The 15,148-nt window shown below is 39.6% G+C and overlaps 2 protein-coding genes and 1 long non-coding RNA gene across 6 annotated transcripts; 2 read left to right on the top strand and 1 right to left on the bottom strand.

The window, feature by feature from the left end:
• Positions 1-1,729: 1,729 nt before the first annotated feature.
• LOC102312757 (transcription factor 24) lies at positions 1,730-3,020 on the top strand. Its single transcript, XM_005912186.3, has 2 exons — positions 1,730-2,155; positions 2,406-3,020. Exons 1-2 carry the CDS (start codon positions 1,730-1,732, stop codon positions 2,514-2,516), a joined length of 537 nt encoding a protein of 178 aa, XP_005912248.1. The 3' UTR covers positions 2,517-3,020.
• On the bottom strand, positions 1,829-14,807 carry mcmdc2 (minichromosome maintenance domain containing 2). Of its 2 annotated transcripts, XM_005912185.3 has the most exons (15): positions 14,197-14,807; positions 13,990-14,120; positions 13,847-13,906; positions 13,448-13,643; positions 13,233-13,355; positions 12,041-12,142; positions 10,835-10,963; positions 10,460-10,697; positions 9,638-9,843; positions 9,403-9,560; positions 8,886-9,065; positions 8,673-8,812; positions 8,160-8,269; positions 7,773-7,969; positions 1,829-2,062 (listed from the first exon to the last, which is right to left on the bottom strand). In XM_005912185.3, exons 1-14 carry the CDS (start codon positions 14,291-14,293, stop codon positions 7,803-7,805), a joined length of 2,037 nt encoding a protein of 678 aa, XP_005912247.1. In that variant the 5' UTR covers positions 14,294-14,807; the 3' UTR covers positions 1,829-2,062; positions 7,773-7,802. The 2 variants fall into 2 exon arrangements, with proteins under 2 accessions (XP_005912247.1, XP_042080352.1); XM_042224418.1 differs by lacking the exon at positions 1,829-2,062 and having other exon boundaries at positions 5,841-7,969.
• Positions 4,432-8,083, top strand: LOC102311915. Of its 3 annotated transcripts, none has more exons than XR_006054827.1 (7): positions 4,432-4,565; positions 5,848-5,899; positions 6,123-6,189; positions 6,650-6,711; positions 7,041-7,139; positions 7,366-7,419; positions 7,835-8,083. It is a non-coding gene; the product is annotated as an uncharacterized LOC102311915 (long non-coding RNA). The 3 variants fall into 3 exon arrangements; XR_315194.3 differs by having other exon boundaries at positions 7,357-7,419; XR_006054831.1 differs by lacking the exon at positions 7,041-7,139 and having other exon boundaries at positions 7,357-7,419.
• Positions 14,808-15,148: the final 341 nt, after the last annotated feature.

Below are 15,148 nucleotides of genomic sequence, written 5' to 3'. Positions count from 1 at the left end.
CTGATGATTTAAATAATTTGTCCAAACCCAAACTGCTAGTTGCAATGCATTTCCTGTGATGTCATTTTTCTTCTAAATGCATGTCAGCAAATAAGTGAACATAGAGATGCAGAGTGGCACAATCTAAATGATCGCTCTGCTTTATTATTACAAGTCTTTACATTATCCAAAACTAACAGCGTGTGCTTCTATTTAAACAGCCGTGATAAATGATTCCGTCCTCTTTTATAACATATAAAGCCGCGACGCGGACGTATTTGGTCTCATCGTCGTTACTTTGAGTTTTTGGGGAGCCACGTGGGTGCGTAACCCTGAAAGATGCGGGATAATTAGGGAAACAAGCTTACTTAACCTTCCCTTACTTCTCCTTATAATTAGTGGCCCGAAGCAATACTGTTACCCCATCCTTACAAAAACAATGTTTATTAAGAACACTCTGAGGATACACATATTATGAATAATTCCTTTCATTAATTTGCCGACATCTCTGTTTGGAGCCCTGAAAATCAGAGTGATTAATTTATGAGTCTCACAAGAATTTCCTCAACGCCTGCCTGTTGATTGCAGTGCTGGAGTTTATTTATTAGCTGTTCCAATGAGTTTGCAATTCAAGACACTCTGGCAATTCGTCACATGTTTTGCATATCACCTTACCCTTGTCAGTTTGGCTTCATGGTCTATTGCAAATAGTGTTTTGGTAGACCAGCCTTTTGTTTCTGACCTTATATTTGAGGTAATTGTGACCAAACTTCTCCCCAATGCCACTTTTTTTTCTTTCTTTTTTTTTGTGATAGGCTTAAGAAGAAAATACAGTGTCAAGTTCGCAGCCAATTAGAGTGGGATACGGCCTGCACATATCGGAGTTGAAGCAAAAGAGAGCCCTGCCTCTGGCGTTTGAAAACGAGCCTCTGCTGCCCCCAGACAGAAATAATTTGGGAAGGGGGAAAGAGCAGCCTTTTCTCCGCTGCGAGCGGGTGTTATGGGTCGAAAGATTAATTACGTCGGAGTGAAATACTTGTCCGCCGCTTTGTGTATCCAATAAATTAAGGGCTCCCGAGACTTACGCACACAGGTGAAGTGTTGGATGTGCGTACACGGGGACTGCGGCGCAGCGTTCCTGCATACTTTATAAGGATACACTGGACTTTGAAAGGGACCTCTTCTACATTGGCGAGCAAATTCTCCGACCTAACGACGTCTTCTTTGGGTTGCCTTCATGTCGTTTTTTGAGGCAGAGCCGTTGAGAAGTACCAGAGGTAAACTCCACATCAGACTACCGAACAGATAAAGCTCTCATGCCGGGAAAGACTTGGTTTGGAAATCTTCTGAGCATAAATTTATGTCAGTGCAACTAGACAGCTGTCAGTTATTTGGATTAGGTTTCTTTTGTTGTTGTTGTTTTGTTTTTCTTTGATGCTGAAAGATTTTTAGACTTGAAGTGTGTTTCCTGTTTTATTTGCAGCATCATACAGTTTGACATTTAATCACAGAACTTAACTTATGGATATAAATAAATGCAAAAGGCAGCAACTTTAATAGTATAGATAAGTATAAATGTTTAAGTTCAAATTAGAACATTTGCTACAGAACAGCGGACTCAATTAAATATTCAAATTTGTCTGTAAAATGGCTGAAAGTTACAGCTAGAGTTCAAATAAAATGTGCAGCTACAGTGGGCAGGTATAGGCTAACCTAAAACCTCTTCATCCAGGTCAGTAAGTGCACCCCGATGGTTGGAAGACAGACGCTCCGAATGGACAGCGGTAATTGCTCCGGAGCAGTGGTCGATGACAGTCCAGGATCCAGCCCGAGCTCCAGCCCGAGTCCAGACGGTCGTCGTCAGGAGCTCCACCGGGCCAGAGTGCTCCAGAGCGGCGGGATCGGCGGCAGAGGACGCCCGGCAGCAGCGAATGCGGCGAGGGAGAGGAGCCGGGTACAGACGCTGAGGAACGCCTTCCTGGAGCTTCAAAGGACTTTGCCGTCAGTGCCGCCGGACACCAAGCTGTCCAAACTCGACGTGCTGATACTGGCCACCACCTATATTGCCCATCTGACTCGAACTCTGCAGGAAGAAGGCACAGAGGAAGGAGAGGGCACGAAACAAACAGAGGCGTTACACTCACTGAAAGGCGAAGGCTACCTGCACCCGGTGAAGGTCAGTGTTAATAAGCATTAATCACTAGAGATCTAGTTTTGTTTTCAATTCTTCATTAATCGTTTTATTCTAAAATTATTTTGGTGATCTTATTCTGTTAGAAATTTCTCACTTTTTAAAATATAAGAAGTTAGCACAGCCTTTATCATATAGATGCAGAAAATCCTGTCACACCACCAAGTTCTGCTTTTAGAAATTATTTTACCAATTTAAATATTTCGATTTATTAGTTTCTGTTTTCCCCCTACAGAAATGGCCAATGCGATCCAGGCTGTACGTTGGAGCAACCGGGCAATTCCTAAACACTTCAAGTCCTTCAGAGTCAGAGGATCAAGGCCCATCGTCGTCCACCTCCCAGTAAAATAGGCTTAATTCATTTGTACCGAACAGCTTCGTTTTGTGCATGAGTTCATGCTTTACTTCCGAAGCGGCACATGATTGTAGAACAGCTCCCACTAAAGCACCGCAAATTAGGAAGACCTTGTAAATTAATATATTACGTGAATTTTATTGTATAAATTTTGAGAAAGCATACATTATATTTCTGTGTGTTATTTCGACTAATCCTGCCTGCATTGTGCAGCTCCACACACGTCCCAGGTATATTTACAGAGACTCATCGGGGCAACGAGCCCGTCATGCTTGAGTGTGCACTTTCAGCTGAGACATTTGCACTAAATGCATGTGTGAATAACTTAACATCTGTCATGTGAAGTGGTCTGTCAGGGAGCCCACAATGCAGGCTCCGAGTCTCATGTTCCTCCTTATTTTTTACATGCATGGGTGTAAATGTGTTTGTGAATAAATTACTTGACAATGAAAGAAGATATGTCTCCAAGGTTTGAACGATAGAAAACATTTTAAAGGTGTTCCAATTATTATTATTATTATTATTATTATTATTATTATTATTATTATTACTGATGGCATTTGCTGGACAGTGATTGTGGTTTTTGTGGTCTCTGAACAGTCACTGTAATTGTGTGGCTGTAGGTTTTAATCAAATCCATCTGTGGTGCTCGATTAAGAATTTGGAGATAACACAAATTTCACTGATGACTATACAGAAACGTTTTAACTTGTCTTGCAGCTGATTTTAGAAATCCGACTGGCTAAAAGGTCTATGTAAACAATAATAATTGGTATTATTTTATCATAAAATATAAAAAAATACGATACATGAATGCATAATTTATAGTGTTAGTAAAAACAATTACAATCCATACAGTTTAAAAGGGATGACTGCTTTCTTATTTCTGATTATTTTTCTTATCACTAACATTTAAAATATTAATACTTCACTATGAATTAAAGTGTTATGATAAGTGTTATAATACCAATTGCGTCACTCAAAATATCTTTATTGGTGACTCTGTTAGACTGATTAATCGGATTTCATGATGTAATTTTAAAAATATTGATAAAGGTATGTGTAAATCCCTTTAGGCTACAATGAAACAAATGACGATATTTCCCTAATTTAGCTAGTGCGGATTAAATAAAGGAAGAGCATAGAAACAGAAATTATGATATATTTTTTATTTATTTATTTATTTAATTTGATTTAATTTGATTTTTTTGCTGTCACATGTCCAGATCATCAAGTTACATACCCCTCTTTGTTTGTTTTTGTGTTTGTTTGTTTGTTTTTTTAAAATTCACTTTTATTCATTTGTTTTATGCTCGGCCTTCTGTTCCTTCTTCAGTAATCAGACATATTACACAGGAACGTTCATATACAAGTACATAGAAGTAGTTCCAAATTCAGAGCATCGTACCTTCCTGAAAAAAAAACGAAAAGTGGCCATGATTGTACAGCTTCACTAAAAGCTCTAAAGTACCTTATATTAAATGGAAAAATTACCAATAATAATAAATTTAATGTAAGTTTTGATGTGCACACACACACACTTGCTTTGTCTCTTTTCTCTCTCAGATCTATTTTTAACTGAATACAGCGCTGGTATTAGTATGTTTGTTTGTTAGTTTACTTATTTATTTATTTATTATTCCATTTGCCTCTTGGATGCCCCCCCCCCCACCACACACACACACACACACACACACACACACACACACGTGAGCGCATGCCCAGAATGACCATCGGTCAGAATATAGAATGACGACAACTGAACAAAAATCACCACATATGTATATGTCTTTACAGGCCATCGTCATTGTTATTAAAACTTTATGCAATACAGTGCATAAATAAGAGCACTTTAGATTTTAAAAAGAAGCTTAAAAAATGCTTCGCTGTGCGCTTCGCATGCTGCACTGCGCAGCCGTGGTGCGTAGAATCACGAGGTCGGACCGGAAACTCTTCCTCTTTCCCTGGAGATGGCTGCAGAAGGCAGTACGGCGTTTCAGCTCTTCTCAACATTTAACTTCTTCGCGATTCAACACGTAGGTAAGCAATAGAGACACGCTTGTGTACGTTTGCATAGCTTTAAATGGACCATCAGTCAGCGTGTTTTCAAGATTAATATGAATTTGCTCTTGAAACAGGCCATTAGTCGGTAGCATGAAGCTAGCTAGCTACTCAGCCACGTGGGTGAAAGGAGTACAGCGTAGCTTTCCTCCCTTCGCTTTACTGTTTCTCATCATAGTTAAAACACTAAAAGGTGTTTCATTCCATTTGTATAGTAAAGCTAATCTGGCTCCTGATTTTGAGCATTGCACCAACTCTGTCCTTACAAAAACACGTTAGTGTGTTGGTAATAAAATACAATCGTTTCATGTGGCAGACATTTTTATTTCTCGTCTCCCGGTCCCACGATCTCATTGGTTCCAGTTTACAAATGTGAACACGTTAGGCTCACAAGAAACACGTGGCGTGAAGTATTATTTTGCAGATCTGTGGATGTATGCCTGCGTAAACTAAAAACGAAGCTGAAACGATGGCGAACTTGTATTAGATATTAAGATGGGGAATTTTATAAGTTTAAAGAGTCGTATAAGGGCTTAAAGACAAACTTCTGGTTGGTTCTGGTTTCTTGGTTGCCTAAAAGCAAGTGATAGCATATTTAAAAAGTTTGCATTTGCACCTCAAATGTAATATTGGGGATTTGTCTTCCTTCGCCACCTTTGTTCATTGGTGTGCATGTCTCGTTATAATAGACAGGTCTCATCCCTGAAGTAAAGTAATAAATCATTTTTCTGGACTCACTGTCATTCAGCATCTTACTGAACGCTACGTCTAATCTTGTCAAGGGGTCACCAGAAGAGCTGCTGGTCAGGGAATTACCACCTCTCATTAGTTTACTGGGGAAAGTCATCAAGGCCCCAATGAAGACATAAGGTCATGGCAGAGGTCGTGACCTGCTGTTGAACCCATTCTCAGACTTGCGGTGTTAGCCATGCTCCTGGGCTGTGTTATTTTGCAACCTTTGACCTTCAGGTGATCAGTCATCTGTTCTCGCTGTATTGGCTTTTCTTTCAGTACATTTTACTTATTCAAGCTGAAAATCAATATCCCATCACTCCTGAGAGCAATTAGTTGCAAGGTTTGGAAAAGATGCAGTGACAGACTTTCACTGATCTTGAGAGGTGGTTGGGGTGTTATTTCTGTTGAAAGGGAGTAACTACTTGATTTAAAAACTTAAAGTTAGAGCGAACTATTAGGCTGGTCCTTAATAAAACCAAAAGATCATACTAAACTAACTCTTTTTTTTAATTTTATTTTATTTCAGATGCTATGCTGCTGCAAATAACCTGATGTCTTCACTGTGTTGACCCTTTAAGGTGAGAGCTGAAATATTTGACCATATTTAAGTTTTGGTTTAACTGTAGCTCAGTCCAGCTGCTGGAATAGTGATGAGATCACATTTTTGCCGTTTACCCGTCAGACAATAACATGGTGAAACTGTGACTAACTGAATAGCCAGCATAACATCAGACAGCCTCATATTTGATTTGTATGAAGAGATTTTCAGGAAGTTCATGTCAGTGGTTTATTTTGCTTCAGGTCTCATGCTGTGGTTGCAGGAGAGGCACGAGATGCCTAATCCTTTGTCTCCTTTCCCTGAGGACAGGTTAGTGGTTTCACAACAGTAAAATGGAAAAATGAGTAACTGCAGTAATTGTTGCAAATCTTGTCTGCTCATACTGATTCAGTGGTTAATGATTCCCAAACAACAAGTTATATTAATTTGCTTTGCGGCAGCTATTCTATAGCTGCAGCTGGAATAGTGATGAGTTCACTTCTTTCGCCGTTTACCCATCAGACAATTAAGTGGTGAGATTTGTGACTACTGAATTACCAGCTGCAGCCTTTGTGTCACATAGTTTACCCCAGTTTTTATTTAATACAGTAATAGTTTCACACATAGCCAGAAAATTTCATCTTGCCAAACTTGGCATTTACTTTCCATTTAGCAATTTTGTTCTTTTGTTAATCTGATTTCAGTTGACCTCTGAAATTCTTCAGTTTTGAGCCTATTATTTCTACATTACCTGTATCTAAAATTACACTGTGTATTGTTAATTCTGCAGATAAACAGCATCAGCAGTAATGGAGCTACACAGTGACTGGCAGTGATTTCATGCCTTTCCTGGTAAGTAAAGCCAGTAGTAGACTGGTGTATTCAGGAGCTGGGATTCTAATAGCCCTTTTCCTCTAGTACCTACTTGGCACGCCTTGGCTAGACTGGGATTTTAGGGGTTTCCATTACGTGGTAGTACCTGGGATCAGGTACATTTTTAGTACCTACCCAGCCGGGTTTCCAGTCCAAAAATATGACGTCAACAGACAGAATACCACTAATTGGCCAGTCAGTAGTGTCACTCAGTAAGTCAAGAAAGTGACTTCTTCCATTTTTGAAACCTGGCAATGACAGAAATGGCTTCATAGAAACAAACATTGTGGTGTTTCTGTCACATACAGATGTCGTTACTGGACTTTCAGATGCGTTGCTATAACGACTGCAAGCACATTTTAGGACTCAATTGCAATGGAAAGCGTCTGAAACAGAGTCGAGTCGAGGTGAGTAGTTACTAGTGTAAAAGAGGCATAAATGGCCAGCTTACTTCACTGGTATGTCTGCTGATGTAACTTGTAATGATGAGTTCACTTTTTCGCCGTTTACCCATCAGACCAAAATGGGCTGCTGAGAATGTGACTAACTGAACTTAAAATTACTTTTAAACCCACATAAATCATTTATTCTCATTTGACTGACTATATACTGTATATTTGTTAGATGTGCAAGGTTTTGGAAACACTTGAATGACCTGGGAGTACACAGAGTGGCCACAATTGAAAGGTAAGTAACAGGTTCTAGCCCTGTCACTTTGGTTTTTCAGACCTGCACATGCCACATTGAGCTTAGTTTTTTTCCCCCCCCTTCGTGCTTACAATTTAAAAATGGATAGTTGTTTTCTTTTCTTTTTTTGATATGCACAATTGGTGGGGGGATTTGTCTGCAAGAAAAAATATCTTAAGTGTATTTTGGTTATTTAATCTTGCATGCAATATTTTTAAACATGTACTGGATTCAGATTTTGGGTAATCCATCTTTTTATCTGCATTCAGCACGTATTTATTTGTTTGGTTGTATTTGATCAGCGTACAGATTTGAAATGTAAAAATAAAGGAGTTTAATCTTGTGTTGCCTACCTGCATTTTGTTAAACAACCTAGAGAGGCTTCACTCTTCTGTAATGTATGTGTCTGCTCCAGGTGCGTTGGTGTAGATGAACCGTAAGATAAGCTGATGGAGCTCATCCAGAGCAGCGTCTCGCTTGCACAAACCATCTACATCTCCCAGATCACAAGGAAACACTGGATCGGGTGGAATAATGAGAGCAGAGGCGCCTGTATGAAGAAGAGAAAATCCTGAATATATTGTATATTATATTGGTGTTTGATGCTTTATTATCTTGAGTGTTATATATTGATCAATAAAATGAGCCATGCTTATGAACAGAACCATCGAGTAATGTCATTAAATTGCTAAATATTTACTTTTTAGTGTTTTGAGGAGGTGTAAAAATGAAATAAATACCATGCTTGAGTGAGACTGAGCTTTCACAAAGGAGTACAGCGATCACAGCATCCTGCTCTAGTACTTGAGTTCTGAGACATAGCTTGCAATGGGCCTCAGCCAAAGAGATCCTGTGACAAAATGAATATACAATGTGAATGTCTGCCTCTGTATTCAGTAAGACCTTTCTAATACACTGTAGGACAAGTAATCAATAAAAATGTTACATTTAAAATGTAAATGGATAAATCAAGACTGGCTGTGTATGGACAGTATAATGTGGCCTGCCCTGTTTGGCCTTCTCACTGAGAACATTTATTTTCATAATTTTAGCTGAACACAAAACGTGTCACCACAGTGGGAAAGATTTGTAAACATTTGTCAAAGTTGCATGAAAAATGGTCATCTACGAGCAGCAATAGAGTGGGCTTGCACCACCTGGTGGATGAAGTTGACATTACAGCAGACTTTGACCTCTGCAGTTTAATATGCAGAAAGCAGAGATTGAATGTAAAAAGCCATTAAAGCACTTACAGCAGCTTGATAGAGGCCACAGACATGTTGACACCCTGACCCTGTGATCGCACTCTGCGGCTCGCCATGTAGTAACCATGGATTATTTTCTCTGCTGCAGGGCTGAGCTCCACTTGCAAACGTTGTGCATGGGCCACCAGCTGAAGAATATAATAGTATATTAGCAATATAACATAATTTATAATATAATAGTAATAGAACATGTTTGTTAACCTCCTGATAGTCTTCAGTGGAAAACTCCCAGCAGGGTGGGTCATGGGGTTTTCCAGACTGTACTGCATGCTGGAGGGTGTGGACAGTCTGGGCAAGCAGGGCCTGCTCTCCAACCCTGTCTCTACACTCAATGACAAGGCCAAAGGCATCTGCCAACTGAGCTGGTACAGCACCCATCTCCTGCTCACAGTAAAGAAAGCTGTCAATAAACCTTTATTTTAATGGTTACATTTCATTATTTACCCCTTGCCTACAAAAAGAGCAACACAAAGCACTGATTATTCTCAAGGGTTCTGCTGTGAAGTATAATTGCCTGGGCAGGCCACTTCCTTCAAGAGCACTAAATTGTCTCAATTTCCTGTTTTGCCTGTAGCACCAACAAACAGCATCTAAGCTGAAGGAAAGGGGCCTTTTTTTAAAAACTGTGTAATAGGCAAAATAAGTTACAAACATAAATCTAAACTTAGACCCAGTAAAGCACATTCATACAACAATAACTTGATGGAACTGAACTCACTGCTGCTCCCAGTGCGCCACAGTCTGCCCTCCCAGATCGACGGGAGGAGTCTGTGGCGGCCCAGAAGCTACACTGGACTGGAAAAGAAAGCTGCTGGTCTGCATCCTCACCATATTTCTTTCCAGGGATGAACACTGATAGTGTGCGGGTCTCCATAACTGGAAAAAATTTTGTTTAAAAAAGATTCATGATTTTTATAGCTGACATCCTTTTAAGGTTATTGCAGCACTGTTACCTGACTTAATGGAATCCAACTTGTCCTTTCTGTAATAGCTCAGATCTCCCAACAGGCAAACACCCCCAGTGGCTAGCAGGACAGAACCAGCATGGATGTTAGCAGTACCTGCCCCATGTTCATCCCGGGACAGGCATGCGAACATCTCCCCCGTGGCCTGATGCCTGATCCCACGATAGGCCAAACTCAAGCTGTATGTCATCAATCTAGCACAAAAGGATAAGATGATGGATGGATAACGAGGACGATTTGATCACAAGTGTGGTACCTAGTGGGTCCATTTAGGTAAATGGACTGGTTCTTAAATAGCACTTTTCTATTCTACTTGAGCACTCATAACGCAAGCATGTGGTTACACACTGCTGTGTGATGGTGTGTGACCAAGCTCGTGCCCAGCATGAGGAGGAGGTGCCAGGGCTGTTGTGGCTGTTCATGGTCCTTCCACATGTTACTGAGGTCGTGGTTTGTTAATTAACAAATTGTTAAATTGCCATTATGTCTTCTTTCTTAAGACTTCAATCCTCCAGTCCAATAAACGAGACCAAACAAGAGTAAATAGCAGAAAAAGCTGTTTGGCATTGGCAGATAAGATTTGGCAAGTTTTTATGGGCACAACCCACAAATGCATTTCCTTACAAACGTGGCACCATTTAAGGGGAAATAAACAGGCTTTCCAACAGTGTAAGATTTATCGCCAAGAATCATTGTTACAACACAGACATAATTGATCAAACACAAAATTTCCTTACTTTTTGTTCTAAGTATACATCCCTGTTTAGGACGCAGTAGGTTTCAGGATTCAGATCATTTAAATTTGTTTACCTGTCGAGTATAAGCGTGTCAGTGGTGACAACAAGGAGATCCAAGTTGTGAAACGTGTCCTTTTCATCTATTCTCGTCTGCACCAAGCTAAGCAGCAAGCTCAGCTTCAGAGTGTCGTACAAGCCTAGAGGAGCCACGTCCAACCCAAAGCAGTGAGCTACAATTGCGGAGAACCTCCATGGAGACGAGGCCGTTCCCTTCAACAGCTCCTGGAAGCGGGCGCTGACTTTACAGTCACCTGTAAGTTGAGTTGTAAAAGATGGTCTTTTACTACAATTAAAAAATATAAAACCTGAGACTTCACTGTATGAAGACAAATTTAATATATCTGCTATTCATTCTGTAATTTTAATGGGAGATAATTCACAGGCTTACACACTGGTTCCCACGGCTGGACACTATTTGCCTCCACACTCCAGGTAATGTTGGGCCACTGGTGCACATGTGCAGGAATGCCCAACACCCGGTAATATCGCCCGATTCTCATGGAGTTACACAGCTCGTCTACATGAGTAGGGGAAACAAAGCATTAACACTCAAAGGAGTTGTTCTCGGCTGCCCGGTGATTACTAAAGAAACATGCATGCCACCTACAAGCCACTGCCAAGAGAAACAGAGTGAGGACTTCAGAACAAAGATTTCACTGTGTGCGAACTGCACAGCCAGCTAATGAGTGTTCTTTGCACTTATTAACATATATGTTTAGTAACGGGAGCTCGCTGTATTGAATTCCTCCACAGGACTGGGTCAACAGAATATGTTAATCCTGCTGCAGAGATTTGCTAAGCTCTCAGGGGTGCTGGCGGGACAATGTTATTCGAGGGGACAGAAACACTTAATATCCAACCATGAGGCACCGTGCTCAGCCGGCTGCACTAAAATCTATTTATTTGAACTCTCCCCCACCAAGTTTGTGTTTCAAAGCGAACCTCGTTTAACAAGCCAGAGAAAATTAATGGCAAACCTCAATACATTTGACTGTAAATATAAGCCATTATAACCACATTTCTCAAGAGTAATGGATTAAGATCTTATTTTCCAAACAAAACAATAAACTTGCATTTTGAGGATATTAATCTGCAGTGCAGTTTGATTTTAAATGCTTCAGTTTACAAATGAAAACCAAGGAAAAAGGATTAATCACCTTACAGAGTGGGGGCAGAGTCTTTTCAAATAACAAGCTATTTGGTTTTCTGCTGCGTGGTTCAGATGTTTTATAGCGAAGATATGTTTTTGTTACGGAGCTGTTCTCTGAATCAAAAAGCCAAGGTGCACAAAGTCCTGTTTGAACCAGCAGATCAGTGCTGACCTTCACGAAGGAGCCGTCACACTCAGTACTGTTGGTGTTATGATTTGTATCGTCTGTTTTAGGATTAGGCTACTCTGATGTAAACGTTCGGTAATGGATTGTGTTTCTGCTCTTGGGTATTATTAAGTGTGATCATGATGTATTGTAATGCATGCTAGTGCATATTTTTCATCTTCTGCCACTGCCTTCACCCCTCCTAAAAAAAGCTATGAGTTTTCTTCTCCGTTATTCACGCTGCTAAAACAGTTGCACACTGCAGACTGTAGACATACCTCTGAGAAACAGAGTAACAGACTGGTATCTCATTGAGCTTTGCTCGTGGCCTCTTAGAACATCCAGTGCTTTGACATGGATCAGCTCCACCAGCTGCTTGTCTATACCCCAAAAAAGACACATACATAATTACTGTGCAAAAGTCTGGAGCCACTTTATATATTGCAAGGAAAATGGGAAATAGGCACAATGATTTACTGAAACATGGGTAAACATACATTAGAAATACAGCATATTAAGCAGCAACAAATTTCTTATAATTCCAGACAGATCACAGCCTGGAATCTCTTAGGCAGCTTTCTTGTCATTTCTCTAAGTAGTCTTCAGGATTAGTTCTCCAGGCTTCCTGATGGACATTCAAAGCGCTTCTTTGGATGATGGCTGCATTTTTGTTCCATTTTCTCTCAAGATGATGCCACACTGCTTCAATCATTTTGAGGACCGGGTTCTGGAGAGACCAATCTATGACTGGCAGTTTATTTGGGATCATTGCCATGTTAAAGAACGAAACAGCTGCCAGTGAGATGGGTTCCAGATGCCACTGCATGGTGGAATAAAGTCCGATGTAACTTTTCAGCATTTATAATTGCTTAAATTTGATAAGATCCCCAACACTACTGGCTGAAATGTAGCACCAAACCATGACATAGCCTCCACCGTGTTATTGTGGCTGTTTTCAGCTGATTTTGTTGATGCAAAAATACTATTTTATATCTTTCAAACTGTGTTATTGCTGCATTTTTCATAGATTCACTTAAAAAAAATGAATAAAAATTGTGTTTTTGTAAAAGGCTGCCAGTAACATAGTGTCTAAAGATAAATTTAAAATTGGTTTATTACCAACTTTTGTTGTATGTGTATACAGGACGTGACCCAATATACTTGAATGATTTATAGTTCAGTGTTAGGTGATTTAACAAACAGAAAACAAACAAAACAACATTCCTATGAAAATGGACAGATACAAGTATGGACCTTAAACTGAGTGAAAAAGCAGCCAATGTCCAAAGAAAATCTTTGAAAGACCTTCAGAGAGCACAGGCAAAAAAAAAAAAAAAAAAAAATCACAAGAATGTCTGGCTCACTGGAAGCAAAACATAAAAAAATGAGGGGTTGACCTGATATTTTTGCAGTAGTAATATGTTAAAATCAAACCTTACAACGCACTGCAGCATTCTGAATCAATAGTACCTCCTAAAACTCTAAACTTCACATCCTCTTTCAATTGGGAGCTGCACATCATGCAGCTGAAGTCGTTTCTCACTGTGGCTGACTCCGTTGCTCCGGGTGCGTGCACTCGAATGTGGTGAAAACCTACAAGCAGCATCACAGAAATGAGAATTTATATACTGCATTTGTCTTAGTCTGACTTAAAAACCACAGAGTATGTGTATGTACTGCAGTACCTGTAGAGCAGGGGCAGTCATCATCAGTGCAGAGGAACCTCGCCCCCTGGGTGTACTTTGTGACCCTTGTCATGGAAATGACCAGGCCCTCCATGGAGACAGGCCTCAAAGGGCGACATAAACGAGGAAAACTGGAAAGGTCCAGTGTGTACTCGGGGAATGGAGGCAGGTGTGTGAACTTCAAAATAACATTCACCTCAAAAGAAACACACACACATTGTTAGAGGACAGAGGCATCATCTGATTTATTACACTAGGAAAAGCCCAGGTGTATTAATGAGGGCTGCATTCCCTTTAGGAGTCATTGTTTACTGGGACAGTAAACGGAAACGAGCCCTTCACTTGTGGATTTATACAAAACACAGTATTGTTTCGGTGAAAGGGGAAGCGGTTGTTTACCTGACTCTCCATGTGTATTTTTTCAATAAGTGAAAGGGTCTTTATAGCCAGGAAACAAACCTAAATGAGGAATTGGTTAAATATAGTTAAGCTGACAGCAAAAGTGTAGCTACGTTTCATTTTTGCCCACAGTTTTCACTTACAGACTGAAACAAAGCCGTGGCTTTCAGGGGGTCATGGAGAACACAGTCCCCCAGTACAGGATCCAGCTCCAGCACATCGGCGGGATTAACACCTATACAAAACCTGTACACCGCCTCGGTCTGCTGTGTGCCTGAAAATGACCGTTAGCAAAGTTAAAAACTCGGTGATTTTAGCTGTCATGGCTGCCGTGGAGCGGAACCTCATACCGTTAAAATGTTTGCAGTTTTCGCAAAGTTTCTTAAGACCACCGCTTCTGTCTAAGTACACCAAAACCGATTCTTTCAGCGATAAAATGTCAGCCATTTTTAAAAACAACTTATATCATGAAGACGTTTAATGTTTAGTTGAGGTTAGCCCGGGTTCAGCGGGGGGAGCTAACTTCAACAAAATGTGACGTAATAATTTTAAAAAAAAATTTATAACTGTACATACAGAAAAACTAAAATATATATAGTTTAGGTTTCCGGCTATAAAGAAAATATTTTAAGGAAAATTATGGAACTTCTTGTTTTGTTAAGAAAATTTCATAAATTGGTTTCCATAATGCGAAAATTCGTCAGTTCAGTGTTTTCTAATTGACGTTATTGCTTAATATTAATTTATAGCAAATTTAAAATACACACTTTTATGCATACTTCAATGAAGATGTTATTAAAACAAGGGAGCTGGGCTTAAATTTATCCACAAACATTTCAAACCGATTTTTTTTTTTTAAATTTTCTTTTATTGTTGTGCAGGAATACAGGACTACTTAATTGCCAGACAAAGAAAATCATTGTGGATTTTTAATTTCTGAATTAAAAAAACCTGTTAATGCAAATAACAGAAAAAATAAACACATACAGTTCAATAAAAAAAAAAATCATATAGAAAGGTAACTTATGAAGCAGAAGACAGTCTTTTCCATTTTGCAAATGTGACCTACAAACCAAAATGCTGCATTTACTGGTTTCTCAAGTAATCCCCACTTCCAGCTTAATGTGAATGTGAATATAAACAATAGTTGTTGTTTTTTTACAGTAATTACATAAACAAACACAATTGTGTCTGAGAGTCAAATTGAGTCACTTAAAATCCAGTGAACTGTTCAAGTTTGTCAGAAAACTGCTTACTGACTTTATTTAAGGGATCATTTTAAGGCAATATAAAGGCTTATTT

The sequence above is a fragment of the Haplochromis burtoni genome, unplaced genomic scaffold, assembly GCF_018398535.1.
Source record: "Haplochromis burtoni strain Fernald_Lab_line unplaced genomic scaffold, NCSU_Asbu1 Contig_1, whole genome shotgun sequence".
NCBI lineage: Eukaryota > Metazoa > Chordata > Actinopteri > Cichliformes > Cichlidae > Haplochromis > Haplochromis burtoni.
The sequence above is the reverse complement of the archived record's forward strand: the minus strand, read 5'-3'. Positions and strand labels throughout refer to the sequence as shown.